We start from the raw sequence: 14,365 nt of genomic DNA on the forward strand, positions 1-14,365 counted from the left end.
TTGTCACAGGCAACACCATTCCCCTGGTCTGTCAGGATTGAAATCTAAATGTGATATTAAAATAAGCAAGCCTTCTTGAGTTCTCCCTCATTATTTCTCATGCCCCATATCCAATCTGTAGCCAAGGCCTGTCCATTTCCCCTCAAATCTTCCCCCTTCTGACAGGGCCCCCACTCTAGTGCATGCCCTCATCCCCTCATGCTTCCATGACTGCAATAGTTGCTGGTGGGTCTCCCTGCCTCAAGTCTCTCCCCACTCCAATCCATCCTCCACTCTGCCACCAAAGTGATTTTCCTAAAGCGTAGGTCCATTCATGTTACACCCTTATTCAATAAACTCCGGTAAAACCTACTGCCTCCAGGACTGAATACAAATGCTCCGTTTCTCTTTACTCTTCACCATAGCCTTTCTGATGCAGTGATCCTGGACTCCTGGACATTGACAAACAAGATCCTTCATCTCTTGGCATTTTCTTGGGCTGTCTTCCATTTGTGGAAAGTTCTTCCTCCTCATCTCTGTCTACTGCCTTCCCTGGCTTCCTTCAAATCCCAACTAAAATCCCACCTTCTACAGGAAGCCTCCAACCTCTCTTAATTCCAGTGCTTTACTTCTGTTAATTATTTCTTGTTTATTCCATATATAGCTTGTTGGTATATTGTTGTCTCCCTCATTAAATTGGAAGCTCCTTGAAAGCAGGGACTATCTTTTGCCTTTCTTTCTATCCCCAGTGCTCAGGCACTAAATAAATGTTTACTGACTGACTAATGGAAGTAGTTAAGGACAGGAACTAGGCTTCTGTAATTAAAGATCCATAAACCCCAAGAAAAATAGAAAGAGCATTTACTGTGGAGTCAGAAAAGCTGGATGTGAATTTAGGCTCTGTTATTGACTGAACAAGTAAACAAGTTATTTAATATCTTTGTATCCCAGGTCTCTCATTGGAATAGGTCAGGTGTCAAATTCCCTAAGACTATAACCAGATGAAAATGTAATTGGGAATGTTAAACAAAATAAATAAAAACGCAATATAGATAATATTGATTTGTGTTTTCCTAAGTCAATATGTGCCTCAGCAGGAATCTGTTTTTATTTGGGTTCAACACACTTAACTAAAGTCCCTTTGAGCTTTGAAATCCTATAGGGGCAAGCACAATAGTGAAAGGGAAGGATTAATAGGAGACACAGGGTTATGATGCTCATATGGTGATTTTTCTGGGACATGTAGGTTATAATCCTATTTCTAAGGTAAATCAGAAATGCTTATTCTAGGAGACAAAAATCCAAAAAAATCTCAGAGTATTAGGAAGAAAGTCCCAAAGTCAGTTATCCTAAAACTAACAGACTTAAGCTAATCTCAAAAACAAAACAAAAAACTGTGACCTTTAATGTAAACTATAAATGCAACCAACTGATACCTGCTCAGCATGGGTAGGGAAGTCTTTTCAGGTAAAATGAAATTTCCTGATTAACTGAAAATTGTCACCACAGTGAATATGAATCACAAACTTTCAAAGACTAAGAACATGACCAAATACACAATAAAAAAACCATGCCAAATATAATGCACTCTTTCTTTAATGATCCAAAACCCCTCAAGACCTAGGTGTGTTACAGGAACATCAATGTGAATATCACTCCATGCTATACAAGTGATAAGAGCCTTGTCTGAATCTGGACTGATTTTGTGGTTCTGAAAAATTCCCTATCCCACCCTGCCAATCTTCCCTCTCCTAAGCAAAAGGTACACAATGTCCCAAAAAGAGAAAAAGAAATTCTAGTAAGTGCATCCAATCCAAATAGAAGGTGGGCCCTTGGTTTAAATGTCCATATTTGCATAAGAGGGAGGAGCACAGAAAGGGACTAAACAATGGGGGAACATCTGCTGCTTTTAAAAAAAATACATGCAGGTTCTTGCTACTGGGGAGGAGCTAATACACTAAAAATAATACCACCTTTGGGGGGAAAAATACACACAGGAGCAAATATCACCTCACTCTATAAGCATCACCCAGTGAATATCCAGGCTAGAACAATGAAGTCAACTTTTACTTCATACAGGTCAAGTAACTACAGCATCCACCCTACTCTTCACATCTCCATCCAGATGGCTTTCCTACTCCCTAATTCTCAAGAGATTCAGTAGCCCTGGAGTACTGACTACAGCTAAGGGGTAAGAGGATGGAACATCTGTCAGGAAGACAGGAGTTTGAATTCTGCCTCACACGCTTGCTAAGTGTGGGACCCCAGGTCAGTCACTGAACCTCTTTTCTCAGATTTAATTTCTAATCAGTAAAAAGGGGATATCAACAGCACCCACCTCACAGGGTTGTTAGGATCAAGTGAGAAAACACTGGTAAAGTATTTTGTAAACCTTAAAGGGCTATAAAAATGCCAAATTATTGTTATCAATGTGATAATTGCTGCTGCTGCTACCTCTATGCCGGGGAGCAACTTACCACTGGAATGTGAAGCTTGCTGAGAGGCTTGCCATCCAACAGGTAAGAACCTGTGTAAGTGACATATTCCGCATAACACTGGGGGGCCTGGGGAGTGATGTAGCAGAGAATTTTCCGCTTTTCCTCAATCTTTTTTCTGATCTGAAGGTATTCAAAATATGGGTTTGACCTATCACTATGATAAGGTTCAATGTCATCCAGTTTTATAGCATCTACAATGGCTGCCAATGTTTGCTGTATCATTTCCCTTGTCTGCTGGGTAGATGTATTAATTTGCTGCTGCAGCTGTTGGTTGGAGCGTTGGAAACGACGTTTTCGGGGATGCTGGGCTTGAGAATCTTCTTCTTCTGTGACTCGTGCCTTTGCTCTTGTGGAAGGAGTAGACACTGGTGGAAATTCCTTTTCCGAGGGGGAGGTGTTCTGTTTGTTTTGATTGGCTAGCATTTGAGCACGGTTCCTGGTGATTCGTTGAGGAATTTCTTCTACTTTGGGAGGTTTAGGGACTTCAGGTGCTGGTTTGGGTACAGACTCTACAGTTTCTGGCTGGGCATTGCCTTGGGGTGGTTCCACCTGGGAAGAAGCTGTCTGACTGACAGTGTTTACTACAATGTCTTCTTGAGTGCCAGCACCATCGGCACTTGCCTGGGGCAAATTATTCTCAGCACAACTCTCCAATGTACAGTTTGAGACAAAAGAGTCTTCAGGATTTGTTTCCCTTTCTTGGTCACCTGTCTGAGAAGAAAGTTCAGTAGATGCCACTGGCTGAAAAGAGTGGGACTCTACTAGTTCTGAAGTCTTCTCCTCAGGCACACTCGCTGCTTCCGCAGCAGATTCCACAGAAATGGCTTCTGGCTTTGGCTCCTCGGGTTCTGGCCCTGGTGCCACAGGGAGGAGGGTGGCTGCCTGGCTAGGAGGTAGCTCCTCTTGCTCATCTGCAGCTAATAAAGAAAGGTTCCCATTGAAGACTCCTGGGTCTCCAGGATTTGTACTTTCTGAAGCAACAACAGGACCTTCTCTCATAGGTTCTGCTTCAGTCATTTCAGCATCTGGGACATCTTTAGTTTGAAGTGGAAGTTCTGGCAAAGAAAAAGGACCCAGATCTAAATCATCTTCTGCATTTGTGAAAGGATCAGGCCATGCCACTGGTTCTTCTTGATTTATGACAGAAATGTTATTTTCTAAAAAGTTGTTTTCTAGCGAGCCTAGAGCTTCTACCTGAGTTACCGTTGGTATGCATGTGGATTCTTGAACAATCTCAGGTGTTTCTTCCGGAAGAGGCTTACAGTTAGTAAAGAACGAGTCTAATCTAGAAGGGGGTATGTAAGAAGTTTGTTCCTCTGACGTTGTTATTTCTCCTGGAATTGCTTCTTCAGCAACTTCCTTTACATCACTAAGACCTGGTTCAGACACGGACAAGGGGTATGAAATAGGAGAAACTGGATAAGGAGAATCAGAAGGTATAAATGGCACAGGAGCTGGATGTATGGGATCTGATGAACAGAAAGGTTTGGGAGACTCTGGAAATCTCTGTGGGGATTTAATCAGAAGTTCAGATCCTACTGTCCAATTTACAGGGGTTTCAGAGGAAGTTCCAATTAAACTCTGAGTAATGGGTTGCTCTGAGTTTCTGGAAGGGTTTGCCCAATCTGCATTATCCTCTTCTGAAATAACAGCATTAAAGGGGCCCTCTTCAATTGGTTGTAGATAACTAGGCTCTGGTGGAATAATAGCAGCAGTTGCTTGTTGGTCTTCTGTGGCATCTAATGGGATGCCCAAATCAGGGGGAAGAGCACTTTCTATAGATGGAGCTAAAAGTTCATCTCTATGAGAAGGAGAAGATTTTGCTTGCAAACCAGAGAAGACACTTTCAGGAGATGGGGCAACATTTCCAATAGCCCCTGACGTACAATGTAATGTTTCAACTTTAGGTGAAGGAATCCCATAATCTGGAGAATAGTACCCAGGAGACAAACATGGAAACTTTTCTGCAGGAACAGATGGTAAAGGAACCTTTTCTTCCATTAAATGTTGCACTGGAGAATCATAATTTGATGTAGCAGGTACACTTTGCTGTCTGAAAAACTTATCCCCAACAGTGAACTCCTCTTCAGGGGTTCTCCTGATATCAACAGAGATTGAGCGATAAAGGTTAGTGGGGAGAGTCCTTGTGGGAGTTTGACTTGGGTTTTCAGGAAGCCCACCGGAAGTATTTGTATATCTGTCAAAAAAGGATGGTGAGCATGCATTCATGGACATGGTGGAGACAGGAATAGAATGCTGAGAATCAGCACAGTCAAACATCAAATCAGTGTAATCTTCATTGCTGCACGATGGTGTTCTGGGAGTCTGCATCACTTCCTCGTAACTAGGGCAAGAAACCACAGAGGCTGGAGCGGGAACCCCCGTGGGACGACTCTGGTCTGGTCGTGGGGAAGCAGGTAGGATTTCTTTCATGTGAGGACCAGCCAGCCAGTCTTTAGAGTCAGTGCCCACAGCAGGGTGGGGCTTGCTTTCCGTTGACAGCACAGGAGTCAGTGGGCCTAACTCCTTCATCTTTTTCTCTTTAAGCTGAGAATCCAGTCCCAGTGGTTTTTTGGAAGGCAGATCTAGACTCCTCTTCCTCATCTCCTCTGAGGACTTCACTTTGTCTTTCAGTTTGGGGTCCCCAGATCTGTGTCTCATCTTCTCCATCTGCTTCATCCGTTCTTTGTGCCTCTTGTGACGCTCCTCTATCTCCAGGTCTTTCTGGCACAGCATTCTCTCAAAACTTGTCATCATCAGGTCACCATCTCCTAAGAGTTTTTCTCTGGGTCTGGTATCCTTCTTTCCTGTGTCTTTGGATGGTGGAATTTTATCATTTCCATTACTAATCTTCAATGAGTCAGACTTTTCCTTCTCTTTTAATCTGCTTTCACTAAGCTTTATACTTTCATCTTTTGATTTATCTTTGAAAGCATTCACTTGAGGATTGTCCTTCTCTTTAGTCACAGACTTCTGTTCATCCTTATGATGCTTAAAAAATCCATCTGTGTGTTTTTCTCTGTGTTTCTCTTTTTCATCTTTCCATTTTTCTCGATGTTTATCTCTTTTCTTCTTCTCTTTAGTTATACTGATGGAATTTGAAGCATAAACTTTTTCCTTTTCTGATTTCTTGGAAAGTTCTCTCTCAGAATCATTTTTGTCCTTCTTTTCAGTTGAGAAAAATTCAATAGTTTTGTCTAATTCATCTTCTACGTCTGCTTTCATGTTATATGACATGCCAAAAGCATCACCATCCAAAGAGAAGTCTTTTTCATACTGGGATGAGTCTTTTCTACTGTCCTTAAAATCATCACTTTTTTCTTTTTTCTCAGACTTATCTTTCTTGGCTTTTTCCCTTTCATGACTTTTCTTTGATGAAGATGAGGAATGCCTGTGTCGCTCCTTTTCTTTCAGTTTGTCTTGTAGGGAAGGAAAGGGAATAGAATCCTTAAATTTATCCTCAGCAGGCTCTGTGAATGATGATTCAAGCAGACTGCTCATGCCCGGATCTTGCCCTCGGTCTGTAAAGCTGTCAGATGAGAGTTCACTTATCTTATCATTGGAGTCATCTCTATATTCATTGAGAGCTTCTTCTTCCAACTTCTCCAACAAGCTTTTCTCCATATCGCCCCCCTTCGAAGATTTCCTCTCTTTGGAATGTTCTTTATCTGGCTTTTCTTTATGTTTGTTTTTAACTTTGTCATCAGTGGAGTGTTTCCTTTCGACCTTCTCAGGAATTTTTTGTTTACTTTTCTTTTCTTGGATAGAGTCAACAGAAGTTCTATCTTTTCTATCTTTATATTTTTCAATAGAATCTTTATCTTTCTTCTCTTTGTGTTTTTCAAAGTTTTTTTCTTTTTTATCTTTTCCTCCTTCTGTTAATCCCTTTTCCTTTTTCTTCTCCTTGGATTCTTTATCTTTCTGCTTTTCTCCAGAGTGTTGCTTATCTGAAGAATATTTCCGGTGTTTCTCTGAGGTGTAAGGTTCTTTATCCTCATCTTTTTCTTGTACATTCTCCACTCTTGGCACCTCATTGCCAATAGCATCCCCAATTTTGAATCCACCTGTACTATACTCCTCTTTCTCATCTTCACTTTCATCTGTGAAAATATCTGCAATGTACCAGCTTTTATCTTTAGTCTTTTTTTCATCCCTTTTTTCAGCAAAGTCTTCTGAGATGGATCCTGAGAAACTTTTGTCTTTCTTTTCTTTAATTTGATCAAGGGAAGACTTCCTTTCTTTGTCTTTGTTGTGCAAATCCTTGTATTTTTCCTTTGTCTCTTTTTTGTCTTTAAAACATTTATCCAATTCTTTGTCTTTCTGATTTTTTTCAAGGATAGATTTTTCATTTTTTTCTTTGTCTATTTCTTTAGATTTTTCTTTATATTTATCTGATTTCAGCTTCTCTTTTTTCTCCTTATCAGTAGTGTCTTTTTTATCCTTTTCTTTCCCTGAATGATGCCTTTCCCAAGTCTCTAGATTTTTTCCAAATTCAGAATCTAATTTGTCCTTAAAAAAATTTTCACAACTGTATTCTTTAAGGTCATCTCTGTAGGTTTCCTCTTGTTTAACCTTGGCATCTTTTCTGTCTTTGGAACTATCAAATGAGTCTTTTCTCTCTTTGCAGCTATCACCCACATCTTTTTCTTTCCGGTCTTTAATACCATCTGCAGAATCTTTCCTCCTTTTCTCTTTTTCTGACAAGTAACTGGGAATACTTTTGTGTTTCTCAGTTAGGTCTTTCTTTTTTTCAGATGTTTTGTCCAAATAGTCTCTGTCTTTCTTTTTAAAGAAAGAGTCTTTTTCATTACGTTTTTCATTATATTCTCTCTTTTCTTTACTTTTGTTATCCCTTTTCTTTTCTTTTGTTTCCTCCTTTACTGTTTCCAAGATTAGTTTTGCTACTGAGTCATTTTTTATCTCCCTATAGTCTGTCACTGGAGAATCCCAACTATCTTCTCCTTTGAAATCGAATGATGAGTCAGATAAATCAGAAAACCACCTCTCTTGCTGATCATCAGAAAGGCTGAATTTGGTATCTTCATTCTCTAAAAACTGACTTTTATTGCAAAATTCATCAAAACCAGATTCTTCCCTATACACTTTTTCTTTTTTAAATTTTTCTTTATCTTCTTTAAAACTCTTCTCTTTCTCAGATTTGGAAATTTTTTCCTCTTTCATGTCATTTTTCTTTTCTGACTTTGATTGCTTGTCTTTTGATTTTTTCTTTCGTTCTTCCTTGTGAATTCTAATTTTCTCCTCTTTTGGAGACTTTTCCTTTACTGATTTCTCCTTTTCAGTTTTACTTGATCGGTCTTTCTCCTCTCTGAAAGCTTTACTGAGTTCTTTGTTCCCCTCTTTGACTCTCTTTAGTGATTTCTCTTCTTTGGAGACTTTTATTATGTCATCTTTAAACAACCATTCCTTTTCCTCAGACTTATTTTTGATTATTTTCTCTTCTTTCTTGAAATGTTCTCTATCATGCTTTAGTACTTTTAATTTATTTTCAATCGGATTTTCACTATCAACAATTAAGGCCTTATCTGACTTTTGCTTAGAGTCCTCATAATCGTAAGGAAAGCTTTTCATTTTAATATCTTGATTGTTTGAACACTGTCCTTTCTCTTTGTTTTTGTGTTTATGTTTTGTTTTATGCTTTTTAACAACTTTCCCCTCTTTATCTAGTTTTGGAATTGCTCCATCCACATTGGAATGGAATGAGTTCTTCTTCTCAGATATGGTATTATGTGGAGTATTTTTCTTTTTGTGTTCCTGTTTCTTCCTAACTGGTTTTAATGATGCCAAGCTGGAGTCTTCAGATGTATAATCAGACTCACTGGTCAGTCTTGTTCTTGTAGAGTCCGATAAGGAACTGACATCTGACCAAGCTGGAGAAGAAATGGTTTTCCAATTATCTGTTCTCCAATGCTTGGAGTGCTGTTCTGCAAGATTCGAGTTATGTTTCTGGGATGCTAAACTTCCATGAGAAGAAGTAGATGAAGCAGAAAGTGAGCTGAAAAGTGAGGGTTCCTTTAGCACAATAGTGGAGTCCTTGATACAATTAGAACTTTCAACAGAGTCTCTATCATCCTCATCACTCTCCAAATTCTCACTCTCTGACTCTGAAGAGCAAAACTTGTCATTTTTTTTGCCAAATCGAACTTCCTTGCCTTTTGTCTCTTTCTTCCGCTTCTTTTTAACTTTATTTTTCTCTTTCTGTTGCTTGATGTTCGATGACTCTCGTGTCTTGTTACTGGGCAATACAGAATGAGCTGAAAGTCTTAGCTTCTCTCCAGTGCCCACAGTGACACTTGCATCCTCTTCATCTGAGGTGTCTGAAAGGATGCGATGGGCAGCTTTCTTTGGTGCAATTGTGTTATTTTTAGTATATGTTTTAACTTCCATTTTCGGAATAGATATAAAACTATTTGATTTCGTTTCTTTTCTGTAATCCTTTTTCAGTAAATGCTTATCATCGACTGGAGGAACTCGGTCTTGCTCATCATCCTCATCAAATTCATATTCGTCCTTCACAGGGGTAACTGTTTTTGGTGGCTCCTGATTCTTGGCCTTATGTTTCAGGCCTTTTTCAAATTCAGAGTCCGTGTTATTGCCATCAACCGAGCTGGAAGGTGCAAACGATGGGGCATCTTCTTCTTCTGAACTTTCTGTTAGGAAAAAAGAGGGAAAAGAAAAGCATTGGAATGGGGAGTCAGAAGACGGAACTCTCATTCCCTTCACAAAAAGACGGGAAAGCATGCCTTTCTGAAATACTCGCATCAATATAATAATAAAGGAAAACAAGAAGTCTCCTCCCCCTTCCCCCACAGGTAACCTATGCACATGAGAGGAAAGGAAATGACCTTCATTCAGTAAAGCTCTCAGACCTGCTGCCACTACCTTCTTAAACATACCAGTGGTAGCAGGAAAACTAAGAAATAACTCCTTGGAGGCAGTTATAGCCCACGGTGGATGAGGCCAGGTACAGTAGCCCAAAAGTTCTATAAATTCCAGTTCTTTAATGAGGACCCTCTGACTGACTGTCTTGGAAGGAAAGATTACTTTGGAAGCCATAATAGTTTTCTAATCATCACCACAGTAAGCAGCCATAATCTCTGTATACATATGATACAGTTTAATGCCCACATTCATAAGTACACAAAGCCGCCTTCTTACCTGTTGAGCTCTCTTCACTGGAGGTATAGGTACCCTTCCCCAGTAGGAGATTCACCATAGTCGGAGAATTGGCTACTTTCAAAGGCGTCTCTCCCTTCCTGTTACTCTGATGAGGATTACCTCCATATCGTAACAATAACTTCACCACCTGACAAAACAAAACAACAATCTCATCAGAGAATGTTTTCAGGGAAGTGTAGCTCACTTTGTCATACTGGTATGGACCTGTAAATGGGATATGCTTGAGATGTGGTCATATTTTTCTCTTCAAGAAAGAAAGCACCTAGACATAGGCGTGTCAGGAAACAGCAGTTTGGGGGTGGTAATGAGAATACAAGAAAGCCAAGTATTCACGTTTAGAAGACAAAGAAATGGGCCATGGCAACTATTTAAGAAGTGATTCTCTCATTTACAGAAGCTGTATGAAGGATAGCTGTCAAAAAGAAAATGCAGAGCCATGGCAGAGCCTTTACGACAAGGAATAATCCAGGAAATGGGGTTACTCACCTTGTAGTGACCATTATTGGCTGCATCATGCAGTGGGGTGTCATCATCCAACCCCTTTGTGTTGACTTCAGCACCTGCGGCAAGCAACTGCTTTGCAACATCATAGTAACCTCGGTTACATGCCTCATGCAATGCTGTCCAGCCTGGAAATGGACATGTGATATTTAATACTGGAGGAATGACAATTGAAAAATAGGCAGGCGTATGGGGTCTTTTAGATTTCTGTGTCCCAAAAACTTCAGCTTTAATGAAAGAACTCTAATAATAGAAGACTTTTCTTTGAGATGGGAGTTGTGTTAACCGCTTGGATCTCAGGACGATCTGGGTAAACGATGTGGGCAGAAATCTGAATTGAATGGAACAATTCTCCAAACAACCTGGACAGGATCAATAAGATTTGTCAGTGGTGTAGGGTAAATTCTTTTTGATTCCACAGAGAAAAGAGCCAGATAATTTAAATTCAGAAGCTCAGATATACAGACTTACCCTAATACAGACCCTTATCTTCAAATAATATAAACAGATTAACACTTTAAAATTCCATTCTCAGGTATATTTTGGGAACAATAAAAAGGGAATGCAATTTTATTTAGAAATAAATTTCCTGTCTTTATATTTCTCATGAAACAATGATTGTAATGACTCTCAGAAAAGTCAAATTACATATATATATAGATATATATATATAGACATGTGATAGTAACAACTCTATTCATACAAGAAAAAATGTCACTACATATGAAACACCTTTTTCCAAGCCCTGAAAAGAGAAGTTGGTGCCTCCAAACCAAAAACATTTATGGAATCCCTTTAACAGTCACAAAATGTCAGCAATGGAAGGACCCTTGCAAGAAAGCATCATTATCCAACATCTTTTTTCTTTTTTTTACTATTTTTGATCTTCATCTTCCTCTGCTTTTCCTCTTATTACATATACTATTAATACAGATAAAAGATGAATGAACATTCTTTAGTAACTACATTCCGTTTAAGGGAGTGTTTCTTGCATTCTATTTTTCCTCCTATAGATACAAATACTGTCACATCATACATTCTAAGTATGTACATGAAAATGAGACAGAGAAACACACAAAAACCTGAAGAGTCAGAGCTCAGCTGAGCATGCTGTTAGACCTTTTTCTTCTCTGAGTGAATCTGCCTGTTTGCAAAAGGGAACTTTGCTGGATTTAGTAAGACACTTTCATGGGACAATGGCTTTGGAGCTAAAGAGACCTTAAAGAAACCAGAATATAGGCTCCGCAAAGACAGACAGTCTGAGTTTCTATGTCCCCAGCATCAAGCACATTGCCTACAACATAGCAAGTGAGATGTATGTGCTTGCTGAACTGAACTGAATAAGGGAGGAAGCAAAGCCCTGAGAGGTTAAATAACTCACCTGACATCACGCAATCGGGACTGAACCCCAAGGGCCTCAGCTCTAGCCTAGGACTCAGCTTGGCTGCCTCGGGGTTAAGTCGACTCCCATTCCTCCTATGGGAAGGAAGCCTGCTGATGGTCCCAGAGAAAAAGACAGCCACACTGAAGGGTTACCTGCAAAGTCTTTCACGTTGACGTCGGCGCCCTCACTGATGAGTTCCTTGATGCGCCGGGCATCTCCTCTGATGGCAGCTCGGTGCAGGCGAGTTTCTCCACGCTCATTTCTCTTATTTACTTTATCTTTGGTTTTGGAGGCAGAGTTAGGAGTTCCCTTCTGACAAACTGTAGACTGAGAGGGATGCTTTGGTGTTGTGTCTACTGCTCAACAAGGAGATCATAAGGGAAGAGTTTTACCAGAAAGAAAACCCACAGAGGGAGCTGTTGCAGCATTTAAAGCTCAAGTGGCCATCAGACACCCTAGCTTCTCTCCCAGCAGCAATGAAGCCTGGTATGACTGGGGAAGGGAACTTAAAGCGCTCTATGCTGTAGGAGGCTCAAAGCTTTAAGCTGGACATAAATCACTTAGCGCTTCTATGGAAACAAGGCACATGGAGATCCAAGGCCAGGCAGTGCTTTTTTCTTTCTGTTTTTAATTGTATGGGGAGAAGGAAAAATTCCATCAGGGACACCACGGGCAATATGACACAATCTACTATCTTGAGTGCAATAGGGACTTATACATCTGCTATACATCTTCACTGAACGATGCCCTGGATCAGAAGGGCTCAACTCATGGTCAGCATTGCTCCACCCATCACAGCAGCTCCAAGATGGAGCGGCCAGAGTGGAATGCAGTGAGTGGCCTAACCTTGCCCACCAAACAATCACTTCAGCGCTCACCTGGGCTATTTGCAGACTCCTCTGCTGTCATCTGCATGAGAAGGGCGACCTGCTGGCGCTCTGACAGTGGATAACCTGCTCTAATTCCAGATAGCCCCATTCCAAACAGTAAACCAGGCTTCCTGGTGGCGGGCTCCTTTTTAATCCTCTTCCGCTCAGGACCCTGCTTTTCTGTGAGGTATGTGAAAGGAAAAAGAAAAGGGAGGGGAAGATTTCATCTGGTGGAAACTTTCACAACTGAAACACTAATTAATTTTTAAGGGAAGAACTAATAACAGCACTTTCATTCAATCTGACAGCTTAAAGAACAAAAAGAAAGGTCATTGAGTGTTAAAAAAAAAAGTCAGAAGCACTGATGCTACCCAAGAATGACTCTCCTGGCATTATTTCTGAAATGTAGAGCAATTTAAATGCCTTACAAATCAGCCAACAAATTCAATGCTAAGACTCCAGCTATCAAGCCTTCACCCCACTGTGCCTTGGCAGTAAAACACACAAGGTACAACCTCATTTGCTCTTCTGAACTTCTCAATAACATTTGGGGCCAGAAAAATATTAACATACATGGGGAGCCTTGCTTAAAACCATTATTTTCTGGTCTGGGTCAGCTTGCTTGCACGTACAGCAAGTTTTTAGCCATTAAGTAGAAGTAGCTAGTAACGTTTCTCTCCCCCCCTCCCCCCCCAAAATAATGCAGAGGTAAAAGGGGAAAATAGTTAAAAATAAATAAGTCAAGGCCAACTGGTCAGTACTGTACCTTTCTTCTTGCTTCTAGGAACCTCCATTTCATGCCATGATGCTTCGAGGAGAGTACCAGCCTTGTAGTACCACAACATGGACTGAACTGGAGGCATCTAAAAGCATCAACACAAAGCACTAACAAGATACAATGTAACAGCTCTGAAATGTTTCCATCTCATTCTCTTCATAATAAAGCAAATCCTCGACTTATTGTCTGAACCGTTACAAAATATCCTGTCAATTGGTAGCAAAAACACATTGTGCTTTTTTTTCCTTCTTTTGTTTTTTTAAAAGGTGTAGGGAGGGAGTGGGGGAGGGAGGGGAAGGAGGGTTTAATACCTTCAACTTTACGGATGTTTTCTTCCCTCAATTGGGAAGTCACTAATCTTTGTCTTCCTGATCAAGGCCACAGCAAAGCCGGAATCTAAAGTGCTTCCTGGTTAGTTCCAGCCTGGCCTGGCCCAGCTGGCACTGAAGTAGCCTGGCCACAGGTAACTGGCATCTCAGTGGAAATCTGGGCCCTCTAGGTTGAGTACAGACATGGGGGGTCTGGTAGTAATGGCTCTTCAAAAGCAATCTTGTGGCAGGCCTTTTTAGGACTCCTTGTAGGTAAAGTTACCAGAACTCAGAGGTTTCTCCTTTCTGCCACAGAGATCTTCAAATTTTTGAAATACAACTTCAAGTCAACATAGCCATAATCTCCGTAATTCCTAGGTCCCTTCTAAAGGCACTTTTGAAATGAACACCAGAGACCAACTCTTTAAGAGTTATTAGTTTCTCAGGAAAAAAAAAATGTTGAGGAGAAGGGTTACATCCTGGCCTGTTCTGTTACTAACAGTTTAAAAAGAGGTATATTATTGCTGAAATGTGATGTACTCATTTAAATCCAAAAAAGTCAAACCAATTGTAATGGTTACAAGAAAAGGTAGATTGGGGTGAGGGGGAGACAACTTCAAGAAATTCCCATTTTATAAAATTTTCCTACATGATTCACATAGATTTCCAGGTTCCATGATTATGTCTATAATATTCTAGCTTTCAAAGGAGTCATCCCATCAAAAAGGCAGATTTCTTAAAAAGCATACTAAGAGACAGTGTTTTGTCTGTTAAACTGAATCTCTTACTTTGCTGGGAATGTTTATTACTAGATTATGTGTTTGGGTTACTTGGCCCCTAAACACACATAT

The 14,365-nt window shown here is 40.3% G+C and overlaps 1 protein-coding gene across 1 annotated transcript in view; it reads right to left on the reverse strand.

Moving 5' to 3' along the window:
• The window catches only part of ANKRD11 (ankyrin repeat domain 11), a 277,569-nt gene that overhangs the window by 23,200 nt on the left and 240,004 nt on the right, over window positions 1-14,365 (reverse strand). Inside the window, exons 4-8 of the mRNA XM_036750516.1 lie at window positions 12,438-12,608; window positions 11,712-11,915; window positions 10,161-10,303; window positions 9,654-9,801; window positions 2,457-9,145 (exon numbers count right to left, since the gene is read on the reverse strand). Of these exons, the coding sequence (XP_036606411.1) occupies window positions 2,457-9,145; window positions 9,654-9,801; window positions 10,161-10,303; window positions 11,712-11,915; window positions 12,438-12,608 (7,355 nt within the window). The remainder of the gene's footprint in view (window positions 1-2,456; window positions 9,146-9,653; window positions 9,802-10,160; window positions 10,304-11,711; window positions 11,916-12,437; window positions 12,609-14,365) is intronic.

This window comes from Trichosurus vulpecula, chromosome 3 (genome assembly GCF_011100635.1).
Source record: "Trichosurus vulpecula isolate mTriVul1 chromosome 3, mTriVul1.pri, whole genome shotgun sequence".
NCBI lineage: Eukaryota > Metazoa > Chordata > Mammalia > Diprotodontia > Phalangeridae > Trichosurus > Trichosurus vulpecula.